This window comes from Podarcis bocagei, assembly GCF_964188305.1.
Source record: "Podarcis bocagei genome assembly, chromosome: 1".
NCBI classification, from domain to species: Eukaryota; Metazoa; Chordata; class Lepidosauria; order Squamata; family Lacertidae; genus Podarcis; species Podarcis bocagei.
In genome coordinates this window covers 71,292,255-71,315,962 of record NC_138125.1, presented here as the reverse complement: position 1 = coordinate 71,315,962, position 23,708 = coordinate 71,292,255, and the positions used below count along the sequence as shown (strand labels likewise).

The 23,708-nt window shown below is 40.8% G+C and overlaps 1 protein-coding gene across 2 annotated transcripts in view; it reads right to left on the bottom strand.

Moving 5' to 3' along the window:
- SBF2 (SET binding factor 2) overlaps positions 1 to 23,708 on the bottom strand; it is a 224,057-nt gene that overhangs the window by 51,877 nt on the left and 148,472 nt on the right. For both annotated transcript variants that reach the window (XM_081194537.1, XM_081194538.1), the window contains exons 17-18: positions 10,419 to 10,487; positions 2,265 to 2,435 (exon numbers count right to left, since the gene is read on the bottom strand). In XM_081194537.1, the coding sequence (XP_081050663.1) occupies positions 2,265 to 2,435; positions 10,419 to 10,487 (240 nt within the window). The remainder of the gene's footprint in view (positions 1 to 2,264; positions 2,436 to 10,418; positions 10,488 to 23,708) is intronic.

Genomic DNA, 23,708 nt, shown 5'->3' with positions numbered 1-23,708 from the left:
CACTACTGACACGCTAAGATGGCAGAGTGCCTTCTTCTATTACTTTGTCTAGAATTGCCAAGGTCCTGGCATTTTACTGGTTTTGCCATACTGGAAAGATGCAACCTGTTCCTTTTATAACAGGACAATTAGGACATGCCTATACTTTACTTACTTATTTCATTTATGTACTAACTTTTTCTTCCAAGGAGCTCAAGGTCGTGTGCATGGTTCTCCTCCCTGTTTCATCCTCACAACAACCCTGGGAGGTAGACTAGGCTAAGAGATAGTGACTGGCCCAAGATCATCCAGTAAGCTTCATAGCTGTGTAGGGATTGAAACCCTTGTCTCACAGGTCATAGTCCAACACTCTAACCATTACACCACACTGGTCCAGATGTAGCTCAATATCCTTCCCAGCTTAAATCATTATAACACCCACCCACCTTGAATAATCCCTGTAATATCTGAAGTACAGTTGGAATAATATTATTGACACCAGCTATCATGCCTAATCTGCATATCTTTGTTTAAAGATGACCCTGTAGTCACACAAGCAGAAAGTATATTTCCAGAGTCATGCAGCTTCATATTTTTGATCTGTCCAATTTCAAATACCACAACACTGTTTATGAGCCCCCAAAAGGGAGGAAAAGGTTAGAAAATGAAAGGCGAGAAAGAGAGCAACATAATACAGAATGATGGCACATTGTACAAAGCACGAAATGGGAGCCAGTTTATGCTGCAGCACTGACATGCCTTTTCAGCTCTGCACTGGACATAAGACTTCAAAGCAAGTCAACGAAAGGGAGAAGGAAAACTTACTTTATCTGTGGCTGAAGTAACTGTAAAAGCCACAAGCAAAGGGCTGATTTTCATATTAATTTTCTACATATGTGCTCTTAAGAAGCATGTAACGAAGTGGCTGGAAAGAGTGTGCTTTTTTTTTTTTTTTTTTTTGTAACTTGAGAGCAATCCAGTACACATCTTGCATGTGTTCAGTTGTGAAGCTTCTTGGTAAGTCTGACAAGCAGTCAATGTACGGTGGTGCAATGGGTCAGTGTGTCTGGATGTTAACAAGAAGATCTGTGGCTTAAGCCCACCCAGGGATGGCGGTGGGCAAGATTCCTGCGTTGCAGAGGGTTGGACTAGATGACCCCTGGGGTCCCTTCCAACTCTACAATTCTATAAGCATGTATTGGATATCATACATGTTCACACAAGCTTGTCACTAACTCTTTCACTACCATCCACTTCTCATGCCCCCCCAGTAACTATTGCTTTCCCCTCTGCTAGCCATGGTCACAGAACCATGTGGACAAGTGGTCTTTCTCCCCAACCACTATGCCTGCACATCTTGATGAAAATTTTACATTTTTACCCCACATTAACCAGATTGATGCTTATACCTCCCAAGGTCTTAAATTTGGAAAGACCTCTGGTAAGGGAAAATCTTTGGCTTGTGCTCGGGACAAGAATTTTTATTTTTCATGAATGCTGTGTGCCTCTGAAGGAACTTTTAGATGCTCCTGGTACAAAATCTACAGTATTACAATGCCAATACAATTATACTGCAAGATATAATGGTCCAGAACAAAAGTTGTTGTGGAATTAGATAAGACATGACAGCTGAATTAGCCTTTGGGTTCCAATACAAAGTAAGCTCCAAGATTTGTGCAGCTAAACTCATACACAGTTATTCATTACTGCTATTGGGGGGAAGAGTTATTTTGGAAATTATGTTTATGCACCAGGGTGGAAAATCTGCATTTTAGGTTTCCTTTGGCACCAATATTCACAACATCTCCTATCCATTTCTGATGGAGGCGGGGGGACATTCTTAAGGGAAGGGTAAAGTTTTGTCTGGGAATGCTGTCTGATTTGAAGCAGAAGGAACAAAGTGCTGCCAAAGCTAGAAAAACATGTAGTAATGCATGTTAGGACTGTGAGCATATTAAGATAATATACTCATCTATTCTAAAGGAAAGCAAACTTTTTTTGTGAGTATTAATGAATTATCCTGGATAGTTGTGTTGCTTTATATATAAAACATCTTAAATCTTGTCCACACTATTAACAAGTTCTTTACAACTAGTACCTTAAGATTTAAGAATTAATTCCAGTATTTAGGAACACACCCCTTGCCTGGCATATTAATTCAAGAAGGCCCAACAAACTATACAATATCAAACATTTTCTTTAACTAAATGCCAACTGACTTCACACAGATTTAGTTTAGCTTATTTCTTTGCTCATTAAAATTTCTATATTATTGTTTTACTTACTTTCTGCTTTAAGTGTTGTGGATGATTGTCTTCCTTAGCTGAAAGATAGAGTGAACGAATTTGATTTTCCACATCACTGTAAAAGTTTGTTTCCCAGAACTGCTGGTTAGCCCATATTGGATGATCTTGAACACAGGTGTAAACAAACTGACTGACTCCAGGAGCTAGTTTCTGAAAGCACAACAATGAGTCATCAGATTCATTTTCAATAGTAGGAACAACAATGTATTCAACTGTTGTGGCAATAAAAATCATTAATGAAACAGACAACTAATCCTAATGATGTATGTGTACATATAATAATCATGAATATATTCTCTCCTATACATTCATGTTGAGTAAACTAGTGGGCAACTCACTAATAATTCTGTTTATTTGAAGACAAAATCTTACAGAAGGCTCATTCTTGAGTATGAATGTTGCACCAAGACACATAGAGGTACAAGATCCAAAAGTGAGAACAATGGGATAGTGGAATATGTAAGCTTGGTTTGCTCTATTTTCACCTGATTGAACTCCGAAATTTGCACTGAAATTTGTGTGTAGAGAGTAGCTTTTCAAAGAATCTGAAGCAGGTCTACAAGGTACATATAGTAGTATTTTCGATTACACAGTGCTTATTTTTTAATCTTTTCAAAGGTCCTGCAAATAATGCAGAGATGGCTCTGTACCCCACCCCCATTTAAAGTACTTGTTGAAACTTCAGATACTCCACCTACATTGCAGCATTGCATTCCTTCCATATTTATATTACAAAATGAGGATTAGCTTTTAGGGTCACTGAAATCAGATGCACTGCATATTTTGATCTGTTGTTCAATTATATACAAAGTCATACGCCATTACAATCCATCCCAAAACAATCCTAAATTCCAAATTATTCCAGACGTTTCCCTGATTTCTATTTCTATTCGGTCTTTCTGAATTAGCTTACAGGTGTTTCATTAGAACTGTTATTCAGTGCAACCAAACAGCAGCCAGCAGATGGCAATAGATTTCTGTGGAAACTACATGCCATCTCTCTGTAAAGGCAGCCTAATAAAATAGTGGCGCTGACTGTCTCAACAACTGAAAGATCAGTGATTAACTCTGCCTAACAGATCTGCCTGTAAAAAATAAATCTTACATACACAAAAATATCAATAATATGCCATGTGACTACATTGTTTTCCTTGAAATGATATCCATGCTTCCCCATTAGTCCTGTACTAACCCTGATCTTACCTCTGCTAGCCTACAACAAAACCTAAATGTACTCCTCTCAGCTAGCTTCTTGGTGTGGTTCCATATAAGGGCATAAGAGACAATAAATTGAATTTCGGTCCTGATCAGACAGGGATTATGCTGACAAGTGGCCTATCTGACCTGGGAGATAATATGGGAGTTAGCTTAGTTGGTAAAGCATGAGGCTCTTAATCTTAGGGGTGTGGGTTTGAGCCCCACTTTGGGAAAAAAGGTTCCTGCATTGCAGGGGATTGGACTAGATTACCCTTGTGGTTCCTTCCAGCTCTACAACTGTATAGGTATGTGATTCTATACAGCCTTTTATTCTGGATGGGGTTGCACTTTGATAGTGCTTTTAGATCTCTAGAAGCCCAAGTAGCATTACTGGCACAAAATACCTACCCTCAATTTAGGCTGGTACAGTATGGCCTCTCCTAGACCAAGAAAATCCAGCCTCACTTACATACACTCTGGCAACATTGTCTATGGATGGTTACAGTGTGTTGTACATTGGGCTGTCCTTTAAGATGGCACAGAAACTACTGTTAGTTCAGAATATGGCTACTAACTGCAACTGGGAATTTGGAAGACATCTCACTGATCTTGAAATGGCTTCACTAATTTCTGGGTCCAATAGGAAATGTTGGTTTTAACTTTCAGAGCCTGAATGACAGCACCAGAATAATTCAATGACTGCCCCCCCCCAATAAACCTGCCTTTCATGAGAGGCTGTTCTGTTCTGTGACACAGACTTTTCTGTTGTGGCATCTTACCTTTGGAACTCATTTCCCAAGTACAGTCAATAACAACAACAACTCCTTTTGGCGTTTTAAGTAAAACAAGAAAGGATTACTCTAAGATGAATTGGAAACACTGGAAATAATAAGGGGCCTGGTAGAAGCGCAATTTCATAAAAGAATTATGGGGAAAGATTATAAATTTAAAAACAAAGATATTGGGGTATTAAATTCCACATGATTTATTAATAAATTATATGGTTGACTTAATAAAGAAAGAACACACTGAGATGTTCTTCCTATATGGCAGCTGCCACTAGAAAATGTCATGCAAAGAATTGAAGATCTCAGGGGACATCTAATATTAATGAACGGATAGATAAAACTTGGGAATTTAACTTAATGTCTAAGTTGACATTTTCTGAGGTCAAAGGAAACAACAAAGATGAAATACTTTTGTAGCAAAGGGATTCTGTTTCTTAACTACAGTGGTACCTCGCAAGACGAATGCCTCGCAAGACAAAAAACTCGCTAGACGAAAGGGTTTTTTGTTTTTTGAGCTGCTTCACAAGACGAATTTCCCTATAGGCTTGCTTCGCAAGACGAAAACGTCTTGCAAGTTTGTTTCCTTTTTCTTAACACCATTAATACAGTTGTGACTTGACTTCGAGGAGCAACTCATAGAACGCGGTGTGGTAGCCTTTTTGAGGTTTTTAAAGACTTTGGTGATTTTTGAAACTTTTCCAAAACTTTCCCGACACCGTGCTTCGCAAGACGAAAAAAATCGCAAGACGACAAAACTCGCGGAACGAATTAATTTCGTCTTGCGAGGCACCACAGTCAAAATAACCTTCCAAATATATGGTATGGTTTTGAGATGCTATGAATTTTAAAGTACTAGTTGTTCTTTGGGGGTTTTTTGCAGGCCCAGCTGCAGCAAGCCTAAGATTGCTGGGATGGGGCACAGGAGGCAATAACTACATGACAACATTTTGGGATCGAAAATGGCCACATCTTTATTGATTTACAGATGCCAGTAGGCTTTGGCATAGGCATTGGGTATGTATCCAAAATCAACCAACCTGACTGCTCACTGATTACATCATCAGGGTCAATACTGGGTTAAGGGACCCCATATGACACACATCGAGGACACCATTAAGGGAGTTCTATGGTCTGTTAGCCCCTGCCTGGACACATAGTCAGAATTCTTCCCCTTGGACCCATTTACCGGGGTACCCTGATGCTTTGATGAGGGGGAGGGGGGTTAGGCTCCTTTCCACACCATCTGATTAGACTAAGGATCCGGCCCAATGCATTTTTCCATCAACGTTGTGACAATTGCTGTGAGGTAAGTAAAACCTCCAAACCAGCCCAATTAGGCAAATTCCTTCCTGGCCCCCAATAAAGCCATCAAGCAATTCCACAGCATTCATATGCACGGCCCCCTTGCCCCACATACAGGTTTAAATGGTTTGAGGATAGACCTGAGCAAAGACAGGCTCAACCCAGGTCCACTCCCCAAAGTCCTCCTGCAGTATGGCCATGATTGGCCAATTTAAATTTGAACAGCAGAAAAGTCCTATCATTCTCTGTGGCCCGCTGGGGCTGATGACACAGCCCAGCTGTGCAGGGACTTTTTGCCCCCAACCAACTTGCCCACAGCCACACCAGACCACAATTGCTGCTGCTCACAATGATTCAATAACGGACTCCCTGAAATGGTGGCTAGATAGATGAGGAAGGAGCAGTCAGTGAGCTTATCCAGACCCATCCTCATAGAGAACAACTATTAATCTGCAATTACCAGTTGTAGGGAGTTCCTGCAATATCCTGTACACTTCTTTAAATCACAGGACACTGTGAACTCTCCCTCTTCTGCAATAGAATGTACACCCAGCGAGTTTATACAAAAAGGGATAAGGGAGCAAGGTTATTCCTACATCTGTTGGAATGGACAGGATCTTATCTGATTGTTGCTGGAGTAAGTCTTCTGGAAATAACCTACAATAAAAAATTAATTTGTGACACACCATGATAGAAAAACTTATAGAGATGTAGAACCAGGAGCATGGCCATCTCGTGTGACTTGTTTTGAAGGGCACTGCAATCACAATTTAGGATGTGTATATGTGCATAGGTGTATACATAAGAAAATGCAGTTTACAGCTCTTTTATTTAGGATATGTACATTTGTATCATGACTGGGCACAAGAAATCCTGATCAAATATAAAAGAGTGTGCTCTCTCTCTCTGCAAAGTAATTTATTGGGGCATGATCCTGCCAAAGAACCTTTAAATCTCATAGGCTTCAGAAGGGAGAGATTTTAAGTATATGTCTAAGACTCCCACTGATACCCTTTGGGTTTTAAAGTGCTCTACTTGGATAAATCATGCTCAGTATTTTCAAACTGCACTTCTGAATGTGCAGCCTTAGTACAGTCTTAACAATGAATGTGCAGATTTCTCCAGGGTAATGCAAGGTGCAAATATTTAATTTCCAGTTCCAAGATCACAATCACATTCTATACACTTACAAAAATAACGTAAAGGTCATTTTTGCCAAGATCATTTTTGTGCCAAGTTGTAAAACCCCAACAGGGAGCATCCTAGATGCTCTGACATATGTTCATAACAATTATTGTGTGAAAGGCGCCACTATAATGTGTATCCAAGAATGTTCCTTAGTGTGCCAATTTCAACATGATTAAAATGGGTAAAATATTGATACTGTAGACTACCTGTGGCCCTACATCTATATGCAAAGCATTATGATAAGCAAAATAACTCTTAGCTAAAATAGTGGTCACAAGAACATTCAAATTTTAAGGTTGCTTTTTGGTTCAGGCAGCATACTAAGTGTATTCAGAAGCTCAGGGTAAACACAAACAGCTCTGCTATCCACATGATTATGGCACATGAGATTGAACACCCAATAAGACTTATGTTTCTTGAAAAAATGGCCTAAGAAAAAAAACATATGAAAATAATCATTATTCCATTAGTATGCTCATTTCATGGAAAAGGCTTTGAAAGTACGCAAATGAGGTAGGGCCCTAGTGATACAGCTTATTGGCGAAAACCATTTCCTCAGAAATAATGTACACAAATCAAAAACCAAACGCCTTGTCTGGGGAATAGGTAGGAAAGCATGGGTGGAGGAGGGCGTAGAAATATAAACAATGTCTCAGACTATGAATTATTCTGCTAATCCCAAGGGCTAGATTTACAAAATATCTGACCAGTGTTTAAATTTTAACCTTAAATTGAATACTGATTAGAACGTTTTTTAGAGAGGAGATCATAGACCAGTGAGAAATCAAACAACTGTCATGTAATTCTTTTTGCGGGGTGGGGGGAAGCGGCGGGGAAGGGAATAATTATATATAAAACTTTTAGCTGAGTTAATCAAGCAAAGTGAATCAATGATCTAAAAGAGGTCAGTTACATAATCTAATTGCACATTGTAATTTCTCAATGAAACGTCTAATATTTTTCCTTAGATTTTATTATATCTGTGCAGTTAAAGTTAGTCATTCCTAAGGAGGCCATCCTAAACTTGTTTACATAAATTCCACTGCATTCACTGGTATGTATTTCTGATCAATTCTTGTTATGGCATCTCATCTCTTTCCTTTAAAGAGCACAAACTCCATAGCACAGACATAGTGAGGCTGCGTATACAGCATACATTTAAAGCACATTCTTCCCCAACCATCTAAAGAATCCTGAGAATTGTAGTTTACCCCCCACAGCAACAGTTCTCAGCACCCTTAGCAAACTACAGTACCCAGTATTCGGGGGGTGGGGTAGTTCTTCAACATGTAAAATGAGTACGCAGCCGGAGGATCATTTTTCACTTTTCTGTGAAAGCTCAGTGGTTTACAGCACAGCGCCACCCGCATCCCTTATCGGGCTATCTAGGGTAATGTTTTGGCCAGGAGCCATCTCAGGCTGCGGATCCAATTCTTAAGAGGTAGTATAAGAACTTCTAAGACCAGCTATTCTATTAGATAAAAGCATCTCTGTCTCAGCTTTAAGCATTAACCCACAACCAGTTCATTACTGAAGTGAACCTTTGTTTAGGTATTCCATTTTCTTTCTAGAACTAAATGGAAAGGAGAGGAAATGGTATCATCAGCATAATGTGAATGCCACACCATATCCCAAATCTCTATACATCCTTACACAAGAGCTCATATATATGTTATGTAGAACTGGAAACAAAATGTGCTGGATCCCTAAATCTAAGCCAATTTGAGCAACAGCTTCCCAGTACCACCATCTAAAATCTGCTTTCCAGGAAGAACTAGTCATTATAAAACAGTGCATACAAGCCACATCCTGGGCAGGTGATTTAGATGAATATTAAGGTCAATTACACTGGAAGTAACTCATAGCGCAAAAAGAATCAGGAGGGACCATCTTCCCCAGGTCAGTTCCCATGGAAGATCATGCACAAGGGCAAGCAATGTTATCTCAGTCTACAGGGTGGAAACTAGAAATTTGAAAAAAGGGAAAAGGCAATCTATAGGCAGAAGTATTGCTAGGAGAAAATATGTACATAAATTTATCGTGCACTGTTTTGCTACGACATTCCTTTAACAACTAACACTGGAAAATTAACATAATAGGCCGTCTTCCATCAAAAGGAAGGGAAACATTGTATCTTGTACAATTACGTGTTATTTATATTTTAAACAAATTCCAATTGTATTACTAATGGTAAACAGAAACACTGTTTTCTGCCCCCAAGGCTAAAGTTGTTTGCTTGCACAGGACATTACTACACACAGTGAAGAGTGCTCTTCCTGACTTAGATGAATCACACTCTTTTGATTTCTTAGGTCTAGTAATTTAAAATTGAACTAGAGTGAAGTTATAGTGGTGTTTGTATGAAATTTTCTTCCAGGCCACAAGTATGCATCTATTGTACTGACTTGTTGTCCATGAATTTAATGCTGACGGCTATGAGCTTGTGGATTTCTTCAGTCACATCCTGCCCTGTCAGGTTTTGTAAGAGTCTAGTCACTGGGTATTAACTACTGGAATTATACTGGACATCACATGAGGCACAATATACTGTAAACAGAAATTCTTTTTCGTTATTTTAATTACACATGTGCAATGCCCCTAGACTAAACGTCTTGGAAGCCACAGGCTTCATGAAAACTTTAAGAAGCAATTGCCAGATCACATAGCTAGCCTTCCACCAAAGCAGATTTTCTGATTACTATGAAGCATTTTGCACTAATTTTAATATTTTAAAGACACAGAATTCACAGCATTCCTACCTGACAACCATGCTAACTTGACTTAGTAAACGTTTTTAGTGAAAACTCACTGGTTTACTGAGTTAGATTAGAAGAAGCTGCTTCCATTTTGAAAGTTTGGTACACATGCATCCAATCTAAACAGTATTTAATTTTCAAAGTTTATTGTGAGCATCTGTACCTATAAAAAGAATTTCTTCATAGATTAATAGAAAATACTGTTGCACTCGGGTCCTGCTTAAAAGGGCTTACCATAGGCATTTTACAGGTAACTGTGAGAACAGAATGCTGGACTAGATAGGCTCTTCTTAAGTTCTTAGCAAACTACTAAGGAGCTGGAATGAGGGAAGGATAATATCTGGTGTTTACTTCTAGAATAGAGCCAGACAGTAGAAAGACTAGGTCCTATTTACATGTAATGGAAAGCCATGGTCAGAAACATACAATGGTTTACCACAAATGAGCAGTATGCTGGTACACACTGTGCAAATCACTGCACTGCTGCTACCTTTTCCGTGCCAGCTGTGATCCCAAGAAAATCACCACCCCCGATTTAGGGGGGAAACCTCCTTAGTAAAAATTTTCCACTGGGATAGCAGGCAGGGAAAGGGTTAAACATCTAAATGCGCTCCATGCTGATGAAAATCATCCTTTTAACTGTAACATAAACCAACACACTATGCATTTGGGGTTATGTCTAAATATGACCATGAATTGAATGAATTCTGAGTAAGACAACCAAATCTCTGACAAGCTTGGTTCTTTAAACTAGTGTGTTTGCAAAGTGTGGTATGCGGATGGGTGTACATGAAATGGCTTCAAAGGGTATTATTAAAACTAAATTCTCACAAGAAGGGATCTCAATTAATATAGAGGCATACAAGCACTTATTATCAAATTTCCAGAAAACCACAACTTACCCTATAAAAAGCAGTTGTTAGTGGCAGCAGTGCTGCAGCAATGTTGTACTCTTCTGACGTTGAACAATCCTTCAAGTTGAAACAAAAAGAGGAAGTTAGCAAGTTATTCTAATCAGCTTGCATTTTCAACTGTAATTATGAGGATTACCCACAGAGAGCTTTGAAGACCAGAAAGAACCCGACTCAATCATGATAGAAGCAAATATAGCCTCCTGGTAGTTCTTTAAAAAACCAAACAAACCTGAAACAATCTGGAAAGCAGAAAAAACTTCCATCTGAGATGTCTATTTACAGCTAACCAATCCTTTTGGTGCCTATATTATAATAAAGCTTCTTTACACCCCAGATTGCATCAGTGTAGTCAGGTATAGTGTGGTCAGTATATTTGTGTCAGTGCGCCAGGTAGCTCAGTTGGTTTAGAGTATGGTGCTGATAATGCCAAGGTTGTGGGCCACCTGCATATTCCTGCATTGCAGGTTAGACTAGATGACCCACAGGGTTCCTTCCAACTCTACAGTTCTATGATTCTTTGATCTTTGTGCCTGTGTTGGGAAGTATCTGAGTTCAGAGAAGGCACCTTAGGGAACGCCCATGTCATTTAGACAGCAAGAGACCATTTTTAAAAATAGTCTATTTGTGTAACTTGGGGATACCAGGCTGTGCCACCCCATACTGATCAGATTTCATCAAGCAGAATGAATGAGGGAACTGTAGAGCTCTGGATTATAGGTTGCAAAAGAAAAAGTAAGGCACCCTGGATTGTCATAAATTGTCAGACAAATCCAAGAAGGAATCTAAAATCCAGGATTCACAAACATACTTCTTGCAATGATTTCTTCCCCACTCATCTGCAATCCCAGAGACTAGATACAAGCATTAGCCATAGGCTGTTTAACAACAGTTGCCACCGTTGTGATGGTTGGGGGCAGGGGAAACATTTCCTATCTGGAGCTAAAAGTCCATGACACTGTGCTCTCTATAGCATGGCCTATAGCTGTTGTGATGGCTCCAACCAGCAGTGTTTCAATGGTTTCCCCGGCCTCCAGTAATGTTTGAGATTTTCTTCCTCTTGAGCTGCATTAGCACTACTGCAGAGTTCTAGATTCTGTACGTACTTTCCTTACGCTTCTGACAATTCATTCAGTGCATTTAGATTTTGTATGCATTTTTAGTTTAATTTAGTTTCCACATGACATCAGTACATTAAAATAAATGACAAAAACCACACAAGCAACAATGTAAAGAGCACTGGAAAGCTAAATTTAGTATATTTGTTCGAATTGTAACCATTTGATTTCAATCTCCGTAAACATTTCAAAAAGTTAACTGAGCTGCCAAGAATGCAACTCAGGTTTTTCCAAAGTGAGTATAAATCAAGCAATTGCAAACCAAATTAAAATCAACCTACAATTGTAATAAAAAGAAGCAGATGGTTCTTTATGCATTTTAGGTTTTAAATATGTATGCGTATATTTATTCTTGCCCTTAATAATTTATACTACTATTTTCTTAGCAGCAATTAATCTACTTGGAAAGTTAATACTGGAACCTGAAAGGACCAAGAGGCGTCAGGAGTGATGAGAACAAGGAAATAAAAGGGATTTTTAAAAAAATAATAGAGCAAGAGGAAAAAGAAAGTTTATGCTAGAAAAGGTTTAATATTCAGTATGCTTAAGTTATGGTATCAGTGAGACATCCAAGAAGGTGGGGTGAGTGGGAGCACAGTCAACTATATATATCTATTCAAGGCTGATTGTGACCTCTTTCTCTTGCTCATCAAGTTGGCCTCTACATGCCTGAGTGACTGCCACCTGGTTATGCTGCACTGTTGCCTCTTAAAATTTGTCCTGTCAAGGCATCTGAAGGCAGTCCTGTTTAGGGAAGTTTTTAATGTTTTATGTTTTATCAAGTTTTGACTATTGTGCTAGGAGCTGCCCAGAGCAGCTGGGGAAACCCAGCCAGATGGGTGGGGTATTAATTATTATTATTATTATTATTATTATTATTATTATTATTATTATTATTATTATTTCTGAGTACAAACCATGGAGGGGGTGGGCAGAGAGATTGGACAAATCAGAGAGCAGGAGAGATGAGACAGATTAGTTGCTCCTTTGTTTCTCTTTAGCTGTAGCCATTTTAGGAAAAAACCATGGCAGTAGAGGGAATTAGAAATGGTACCACAGGAAATAATGAAAATTGTCAGGTGAGTGTTCTCATAACAAGCTAGCAAACAATTTCTTAGGAACTTGATTTTTTGCTCCATAAGCAGCACCTGTGTGTATAGTTGTTCTACATTTACTAAAGTGAATAATTATTTTTCCCATTAAAACATTATCTGATGTCTTTCCTACTAATTTGTCAGGGTTTCCCCCAGTCAACCAAAAACCAGGTTCTATTCTGAAAATGATTATAAAAGGTGCATGAAGGGATATACTGTGCTACAGCTGCATGTCCAGCTGTCACACTACCATAAAATCATACTAGTTGCTCCTTCAAACGATCTCCCCCAAAACTTGACAAGCCAAACCAAAAAGCTAGGTCTGATTTATTCATGTTTATCGGTTTCGTTATTAAGCTTGGAACGTACAGTGGTGTTATTAAAGGCTAACTAGTCCATAGATTATCCTGTTTCTGGTGAATTCCCCAGCACAAAAATGGTTCAGCAGGAGCCAGGCATTCATAGGTTTGAGTGAATTCAAGATGGAAAAGGGGAGGGGGATGAGGGTTGAATGCAATTTTTCACTAGTCAGACTTGGAGACAATTAGTTCTACTGCAACCCAAAACAAATTTTACCTAGATTTACCCTCAATAGTATTGTTAAGTTTCGGCAATACAAAACATCTGTCTTGAGCAGCTCTACGGTACTTTAAAACTAACAGCGGTCAAAATCAGTGATGACACTGATACGAGTAAGATTCATTGTTCCTTCATTCTTCTCTTACAATAGAAAAAAAAGCTCAACCGTCACAGAAGAGTGATTTCCTACATTTCACATCAGTATTGTCACTTATTGTAACAAAAAACTATTAAACCTAAGGGCTCATGTTCTTCACTCCCCCCCCTTAAGACAATGATAAAATACAAGAATGACAGCCCCTATGTTTCTGCACATCTGAGTTTCTTTAGCAAAAATGCCATGCATGTTTCTGAAAACTGTCATGAGGCCCATAGCAATAAAGTTCAGCATACTCAGGCTGTAATCTTCTCCCAAGGAAATGGTTGGGATGCCAAGATGCCTTTTGACTTTTATTTCACAGCAGGACTTCATTCGCTGCAACTCTGTCCAAACCTTAAACTACAACATCTGTGATATACTGGCCCACAACAGAATTTGTAGAACTATTCTACAAATAGTTTTTAAATTAAGCAGTGGGATGCTTTATAACACATGACAAACTAGGAAGACAAAAAATATAAATAGACGCTGAGCATTATTGCTGCTCCAGAGGATAGGAACCAAATCAATGGATTCAAATTACAACAAATGGGATTCCGAATACGCATTAGGAAGAACTTTCTGATGGTGAGAGCTGTCCTGACAATGGAACGGACTACCTTAGAAGATGGTGGACTGGAAAAAACACATTTTCCCCAAGATTAGGAATAGAGCAAGAAGATGGTATATGAATGATATGCAGCAAGTGTGCTTCCACAGGGGGCTCATCACTAACACTACGGACACATCTTAAATTCTCCTTAAGTGGTGTGATATTTCCCTTTTACCTGAAATGGTAGGATATTTCTCCCTCATCCAGGTCTTGTTCAAGAACTGGATTCTTTCTTTTTTAAGGAAGTTGATGTCTGCAGAAGCAGCAAACAGGACTCTGAAACTTTCATTCCAGATGAAATGAAAATTTAGGAAAATGAAAATAAGAGTGATAGGCAGTTGAAAAATGTCTGTTGTAGAAGGCCTAAACATAGCATTCTGTGCTGTTAGGAGGAAAACTAAGCAGATGTTAAGTGGTTTTTTTTATTAAACTAATGTGCCTATATGAAAGGTACTGTATAGAACACAACACCTGACCTTTAATTGTCTACAAGTCACACATTTCAAATGAATTTATTTCCATATCAGTATGGTAGACGGCACCTGCAAGCTTTCATTAACTTATATGATAGTTAGACATATGAAACTCATTAACCTGCTCAATTGGACTTCACATTAGTAGAACAATATATTTTTTCCATTTTATCTGATCTCCCTTCCAACACAACATACTCAGGATCCATTATTTTCCCATACATTCCTTGTTGGGTTAATATTTTGAAAGTGTGCAAGCCTACAATATAAACCTAAAGTGATTTCATTGCCATAGTTTCCTTCTCTATGTTGTACTTTTGAAAGGAATCTAGGAATGTTTAAGAATTACCAGCTACTGTTCCCAGGAATCCCAAGGGAAAGCCAGGACAGTTAAAAAGATATCCCACTTAGCAGTGCTATTTTGCAAGTATGATAATGCTGCAATGGAGTACAGTACATAATGAAATATAATTATTTATTTTATAAAATTTATATGCTGCTTGATTATAGAAAAAACCTCAAACCTAAACAGATGACACCAGACACAGTAGGATTGGGGGCATATGGGTTATGGCTTTCATAATCAATGATTTGCAATATACTGCAGGCTCCAGTTACTTTAGATCATATTCCAGTTGGTCAAAACCACGTGGTGCAAATGCCTTCAGAATCTCACTCTCACCCTGATATGCAAGGTATAGAAAAACAGAGTGCATCTGCTTTGACTATCCTTCACTGGTTCCCAATGACTCTGGTACAGTGGAACATTATGATAGTGGCTACATGCAAAATGACAATGCAGCAATACTCGTCATAAGCTGAAAGGCAACTGTGCTAAGGTTAGGGGGCAGGGGTGGCCCAAGGCATTTTGGCACCTGAGGTGAAACATCCCACTTCTGCCTCCAAAATTGGTGGTGGTGGTGGGGATAAGCTATTGTCCTCAAGGGCTGCCTGAAGCCCAGCAGCAAAGCTGGGTTGCGGAAAGTCTTGCCTCTAGCTGAACCAGCAGGAGTGGAGGCGTTTTGCAGAGGCTTGCTGCCAGTCCCCCTCTGCCCCTAGAGGCCAGGGATACCAGCAGCAAAGCTGGGTGGCAGAACTGCTTCACCCCGCCTTATGAGTGGAATGGCTCTGTTAGGGAGGAAAGGAACATGAGAGAGGTGGCTTAGTATGGTGTGAGAACCAGATATACAAAGTGCATGCTTATCAAAAGTTACATTACAAATATAGTGATCTGAAAGTAGCATAAAAAGCACTAATAAATAATGACATATGCAGTTTGATTATTTATGCCTCCAGCAACATAAACTGATCAATTGTTAATGTTCTTATACATTTACTAAGAAAATATATAGAGGGGAAAAATAATGTTTCCAAAGAGAATTAAAGTAGTAATGGTGGGAATTAAATCTGCTATGTGTGTCATCTGGATGACTAGCAATGAAGTCTCAGTAAGCAGCACGTAGCAAGCACATTAAACAAAGCTTAATTAGAAGATCAGGGCTTCAAGTAATTTGAACAATTTGCTTGGTCATTGCTCTGAATCATCTCAGCCATCAGTCACATATTCTTGCATCGATTGAGCTTAATCTCCAGATGACTTTAAAGTTTTACAGGCTGAAGCAAACACCGAGTTAAAACAAAAAGAAGGAATGTGAAACCCACATAACCCATGGGACAAGCAGAATCAGATTAGCACGTAACAGGCATCTCTCTGTTTAAATTACTCTTTTTAAAATAGTCAACTCAAGATAGGGAATAATTCCTTTGATATTTTTTTCATTTGATCCTGTCATGAAGCTACACCTCCAGCATTCAGCCTTACATGCCCATCTCCTCAGTTTGTACCTCACTCTCAGCTGTGCTCAGGGAAGTTAGAAGTCAGAATGAAAGCAGCCCTCTGCTCCAGGGGATACAGCCCTTTGGCCTATGAGGGCACATTTTGCTACAGAGAATGCAATTTTATTTAACTCTGAGGAGCCTATTAATACTGCTTCCACTAGCAAAGTCCAGAATCTGAAGGTAAGGAAAAAACAAAGAAAAATTGCGGCACAATGGCAGGGTTGCCATACGTCCGGATGTTCCCAGACATATCTGGAATACTGTAGTCGGCAGCAGTGCCTGGGTGAAAATCCGGATGTATGGCAGCCCATGTTGGCAGTGCTGTTTTTCCATTAAAAAAGCTTAGTAACTTAACCGAATTTTCACTGTTTGAAATATGGCAACTCTACACAATGGCAATTATAAAACAAATAGCACTCTTCCATAGGATCACAGGGGATGCACAAGGAATTTATTTAGCTCCCCCTGCAAGACACACAATTTTCTTTATGAAAATCCCCACTGCTCTGAAGCTACCGCTGTTATTGTGACCACTACAGCAAAAGAAAAATAGTATGAGTAATTCTATAAATATTTGTCGCTGTGAGGAGCAGTGAACTGAATGTTACAATACAATAACCTCCCTTTGGAAATACATAAAATCTTGGAGTGTACATGTGCGTGTTAGGAAGTGAATCAAGAAAGATGAGTCTTAAATTACATGAAATCTTCCTAAAACTTTACAGTTATTTCCATTTGCTAGAGGATATGACATTGTAGAAAAGTACATAATCACTTCCCATAACTAGATTCTGCAACAATTTAGTCAATGTAGTAAAACTGCTTGCTATAAAAAAGGGGGAAATCCCTGCTCTGTCACAAGAGAACCAAAAAAAAAAAAAAAGGTAATCATGAAAATCCCCTTGCAAAAGGAGGATCATTTTGGCATCTAGCACAATTTAGAAATACCATCTCTGGGCTTTCTGAATTCCCCAGACTGTTATGCAGGGCTAAATTTCTAACTCTTAAATAAAAATCATAGGAACTATGGAGAGTATGAATTTAAGAATGCATTGCTGGTACAAAAAGATGTAAATTGGCACAATGATAAAAATACTTAAGAACATAAAGCTATAGAGAAAACAAAGTAATGTCAAAGAAACAGCATCTTTTTTATCCAGGTATAATTCTAATAAAAATTGTGCAAAAGACAGGAGGAAGAGGCAAGAATAAACACACTGCATTTTTCTATCTGGCATCCGTCTGTCTTGAGAGACAAGTGAGTGCACCTGTGGGAGTGAAGTCAAACTGCTGCTTTAGCAGCACTGAAGAGACTTTTCTGCCCCTCATTTACCTCTACAGCATGTGCAGAAATTGCCTTCTTGGACCCACTATTGGCCTCGTCCACTCAATCTTCTGGAGCCGGTCTTCACATCAAGAAGTCCCTAACTCACTGAGGGTTTGAGATGCATCGGCTACCCGCACCTAGTTTAGCTGGCTGGTTGAAGCTGTTCCCTTGCTGTGGCTGCTGTCACATGCTGACAGCCTCTAGGAGCCACAGGTGAGAGCTGAGTGCAGGGTGGGGACTAAAGGTGGACAAACTACCCCGGAAGGAGCATGGCCTGTCCCCCACCAGGATTGGATTGGATAGTAATGAACAGACAACTAAGCAGAGCGCGCAGACTTCTCTCACCAGAGCCATTAAAGTAAAGTAGCACTTTAGGCTGTGATAAAATTGTAGTCACACCCTCTGAAGTTATTGATCAGGTTTTTCATTTATGTTAACCATTACCCACACAACTTTGGCAATGTATGTCCAAACCCCAGAGGAAGGCAAATGCTTTCTGGAACAGTTAAAAAAACCGGATGGTGCAGACAGCCAAACAGATAACCCTATTGTAATACTGACCTCAGAAAGTTTCCATGCTAGTTTAGATTGTGGCAATATGAAGAAGATAAGTAGCTTTGCACAGCTGTATTATATTATAAATAATTGCTGAACCTCTGATCTACCTGATTGTATTTTGTTGTAAATGGCTCATTTATAGAGCTTAATCCCTAGACCTGCCCCACAGAGACGTTTCCCCCCTAAAATGTATATATTTAAAAAGCTTATCCCTCCCCCTCAAATATTAGTTGGATTTGCTTGTTTTTAGCCTGGTACATCATTATTCTTCTGTTTTAAGGATCTTATATGATACAGTATAATTAAAATTGCATACATTGTTCAGGTTAAACAAACTAATTTATAAACTTACACATTGAACACAATATTTGAAATGGTTTTAGAAAACTGAAGAGTTAATGTAACTCAGAATCATATAACTTCAGAAGATTACCAGCTAGGAAACTATACAGAACCATATAGCAAACAGGAAGCTGGGGCAAGCCCTGTAGTCAACAATTTTTGCCTCCCTTGCAGAAATAAATTGCATTTCATATTTCATTCATTGCTGTTAGTCTGAACTTTTCTTATGAACTTGACCTGCCATCCAATATATCCTTTGCCCAGTTCCCCACTCATAGGTCACCCCCCTTTGGTTCCTGCCTTTGGAATGTTTGATTTATCTTGCATACACTTTTCATAAAAGACATGTCATCTCTCTCTCCTCCTTGTTCCATCTTCTTGCACCTACAAAATTGTGGCTCAATTGCTCCAATTCTGCCTCTGAGTACAGATGAATGGATTTCTCCAATTCCATTCTGTTTTTATTCAACTTCTGTATTATGCCCTGGGGTTGTGCTCTAGGTGCCTTCCAACAGGACAGGAGCATTTCAGAACATTGATAACAGATTTTGCTTTGGTGCAAAAAAGTAAATACAAAATAGTACTTCCCTCAAAGACAGAAAGAATTTCCCAAAGGAATAAACATTTAAGTTGCATTTCTCTAGAAGTGTTCTGAAGCAGAGTTAAAACAAAATATGATACCTCACATCCACTGAAAATCATGCTTATTCTGTTGAAAAGAGAAAAAAACTACTTCCTCCAGAAAATACATATTTTCCTCTTTTGATCTGTTTATTTATTTAGATTAAAAAATTGTATTTATTGCATTATATTTAGCACCAAAAACAAGCATTTGCATGTAACACAGGAGCATAATTTATATAATTAGCCAGTTCGTGTAATAAGCACATTAGGCCAATCAAATTAAGCTAAATCAATTAGGCTAGTGCCAATTGGACCTTCCTCCCATTAGAAACGGCAGGTACAGAGTAGCAATCTGATTGGGATAATGGCAAACTCAAAGGATTAAAGTTCCCTTCCACCCATGTCATGGTCTTAACCTGGCTTCCCTCACCATATTGTTCCCCCGCCCCACATGACGAACATCACATGGCCCTGAGAAACAGCACACTTGGCAGAAATACTAATGACAGCTAACTAATAAAAAGTTGAGGGGCTTATTAGTGACATTGATTTTAGTTTAATTTATGAATATCAAACATGCACTTTAATCTTGGATTCAGAGTCTGGGGAGACACACAATAGATTGCTCTTTTTACAGAATAATACAAACTCCATGACTTTTCTCCTGTCAACACTATCATCACAGTTGACAGACATGTTTTAATGCACTATGTGGTTGCAGAAGCCAATTTTATGTTTTTATAAATTTCTATATAAAGAAAACATTTCATTCTTTATTGACATTTTTAAGCTTATCTAGAAGGAGAAGACAAGTTCGGCATTTAAAAATAATCTTTATAAAGAAAACATTTCATTCTTTATTAACATTCCACATTTAAACTGAGATTTGCATGCTGCTTCAAGTGTAAGTGATACGAGTAGCACACACACTTTTACTTTATATGGAATTCATTGCTATTTAATAGTAATATCGGCACAGATCACTTTCTTGTGTCTTGCCAATCTATATGATTTCCCACTTCCCACTGTGCCCAAGGCATCAGGTAAAAGAACCATTGCATCCATGTCTCTGCTTACGTACCCAACTACTATGCTCTCTCACTGTCACCATTTCCCCAGACGTGGCTGGTATAGGAGGAAGACTTGATAAGCAGAAGGGCAACAGTCCATGCACATCCTTCCCAGTCAATCCCCATTCTTCAAGTCACCTACAGCTTCAGCTGGAGTGAGAAGCTCAATTGGAGAGCTCTTGCAGTTGCCTAGTGTGATAGCTGTATCTATATCTATGGTCCTTACTCCCTCCCTACACAGATAGCTTTTAAAAGCCTAGAGCTAATTTACACCTCCTGGTACTCTATGGGAAAGTTAGAGGTGCTGGAAAAGCACCAACCATATTGTTTTATCAAGCCATGATAGTAAAATTTCATTTTAGTTTGACTTTATTTTTGCATGCTATATTCATTAAATGTATTAATTTCATAGAAAAGCAGTAGAAGCAGAAACTGTCTTATTACATGTGAAATTAAACGGATTGCCTTCCAAGGGTTTCTAAGCAAAAACCACAGCTTGAAAACAAATAATTGAAATAGCTTCTCAATGATTCTTGAACATTTTGCGGATTACGACATGGCCCAAATGGAGACGTCGTTTATAGCAGTAGTACACAAGTTTAATAAACAATATAAAATTATCTAAACCAAAAGGAATCTAATTAACATAAGTAAAACTAAATGTAGTATTTGTTGTTTGGCTAATGTATTTGTTACATACAACTTTTTAGACCAACGGTGGTTAGGAACAACATATTAAAATAGGGAGATGTGCAGTACTAAGAAAATCTAGCAAGAAATGTAATCACCTGCTTAGCTTAAATGCAAATGGCTACTTTAGGTATGTCCAATGTGCTCCTCGAACCTTTTCAAGAAGACCAAGCAATTTATTAAATTGCTAATTATAGAGTATGTTGTTACTATATTTGCAAGATACTTAGATTTATCTGTGAAAATGCTGCTGCAACATATGTAACTGTTATTGGGTACAACTGACTTTAGATGCCCTTGGGGGTCAGTTGTTTATTTTGATGGCATATGATTCAGGCTCTGTTCACAGAGTTTTAGCCTAAGGTGTTTGTACAGTTAAGCCTAGACTAAAATGAAAAGTTAGAAATTGTGTACGTGCCAAAAAAAATTATTCCCATCCCATAAAATAAAACGAAAGGGTATGTGAAGAGGTTGAACGGAGGACCAAGAGGGATAGAATACAGTGGTACCTTGGGTTACAAATGCTTCGGGTTACAAACGCTTCAGGTTACAGACTCTGCTAACCCGGAAGTAGTACCTCAGGTTAAGAACTTTACTTCAGGATGAGAACAGAAATTGTGCAGCAGTGGGAGGCCCATTAGCTAAAGTGGTACCTCAGGTTAAGAACAGTTTCAGGTTAAGAACGGACCTCTGGAATGAATTAAGTTCTTAACCAGAGGTACCACTGTATATTAAATTCAAAGCCCCAGTTGTTCTTCAAACAAAGCGCATTGTCAGCAAATTATTTCGACAGAAAAATGGTTAATGAATACTAGTGCTTATATGTGGACTGAAACCAATGAACTTTCAGCCATAATGTTTGGGCAGGATTCATCAAACCATCCCTGTGAAGGACATCTGGTCATGCAATAGAGCTTTCTTTCTCCCCCTACGTGCTCCCCAAATTGTCTCAGAGGCGGTCAGAAGAACCCCCAGAATAGTGTGTGGTGGGAGGAGAGGGGGAATGATCTACCTAGCAAGCTACAATGCTCACACAGAGAGAACAATGGAGGAGAGGGCTGTGTTCTGCTCTCCACAATTGGTGGCAGCAATATTTCTAAATACCAGTTGCTGGAAACCACAGGAGGGGGGGGGTGCAGAGCTCATGTGCTCAAATCCTGCCTGCTAGTTTTCCACAGGCATCTGGTTGGTTAGATGGGCCATTGGCCTGATCCAGCAGGCTCTTCTTATGTTCTTAACAATTAGAAGAGTGTAACATTGAATTCCATCTTAAATACCGTATTTTTCGCCCCATAAGACGCACCGGCCCATAAGACGCACCTAGATTTTAGGGGGGGAAATGAAGGAAAAAATTTTTATTTCCCCCCCAGGTGCGCTGCGCTACACCAGGAGCTTGGGGCGTGCGGAGCTCAGCGCGCCCCAAGCTTCTGCGTGCCGGCAAGGTCTCCGCTAGCGTGGGAGAGCCGGCGCCTCTCCCAGGGCTAGCGGACCCCTGCGCTAATCCAGAAGCTTGGGGCGTGCTGAGGTCAGCGCGCCCCAAGCTTCTGCATGCCGGCAAGCAGTCCGCTGCCGCCCCAAGCCTTGCGCACCCTGCCTTCAGGGCGCCCGACGCTCCGAGAAGCAGGCTGCTATCCGCAGCCTAGACATCCCTGCGGGTCCTCCCACAGGGCTGCCTGGGCGGCGGAATTGTTCCCGAAGCGTCGGGCACTCTGCCTTCAGGGCGCTCGACGCTGCGAGAAGCAGGCTGCTATCCGCAGCCTAGGCAGCCCTGTGGGACCTCCCACAGGGCTGCCTGGGTTGCGGAATGGTTCCCGAAGCGTCGGGCGCTCTGCCTTCAGGGCGCTCGACGCTGCGAGAAGCAGGCTGCTATCCGCAGCCTAGGCAGCCCTGTGGGACCTCCCACAGGGCTGCCTGGGCTGCGGAATGGTTCCCGAAGCGTCGGGCGCTCTGCCTTCAGGGCGCTCGACGCTGCGAGAAGCAGGCTGCTATCCGCAGCCTAGGCAGCCCTGTGGGACCTCCCACAGGGCTGCCTGGGCTGCGGAATGGTTCCCGAAGCGTCGGGCGCTCTGCCTTCAGGGCGCCCGACGCTGCGAGAAGCAGGCTGCTATCCGCAGCCTAGGCAGCCCTGTGGGACCTCCCACAGGGCTGCCTGGGCTGCGGAATGGTTCCCGAAGCGTCGGGCGCTCTGCCTTCAGGGCGCCCGACGCTGCGAGAAGCAGGCTGCTATCCGCAGCCTAGGCAGCCCTGTGGGACCTCCCACAGGGCTGCCTGGGCTGCGGAATGGTTCCCGAAGCGTCGGGCGCTCTGCCTTCAGGGCGCTCGACGCTGCGAGAAGCAGGCTGCTATCCGCAGCCTAGGCAGCCCTGTGGGACCTCCCACAGGGCTGCCTGGGCGGCGGAATGGTTCCCGAAGCGTCGGGCGCTCTGCCTTCAGGGCGCTCGACGCTGCGAGAAGCAGGCTGCTATCCGCAGCCTAGGCAGCCCTGTGGGACCTCCCACAGGGCTGCCTGGGCGGCGGAATGGTTCCCGAAGCGTCGGGCGCTCTGCCTTCAGGGCGCTCGACGCTGCGAGAAGCAGGCTGCTATCCGCAGCCTAGGCAGCCCTGTGGGACCTCCCACAGGGCTGCCTGGGCGGCGGAATGGTTCCCGAAGCGTCGGGCGCTCTGCCTTCAGGGCGCTCGACGCTGCGAGAAGCAGGCTGCTATCCGCAGCCTAGGCAGCCCTGTGGGACCTCCCACAGGGCTGCCTGGGCTGCGGAATGGTTCCCGAAGCGTCGGGCGCTCTGCCTTCAGGGCGCTCGACGCTGCGAGAAGCAGG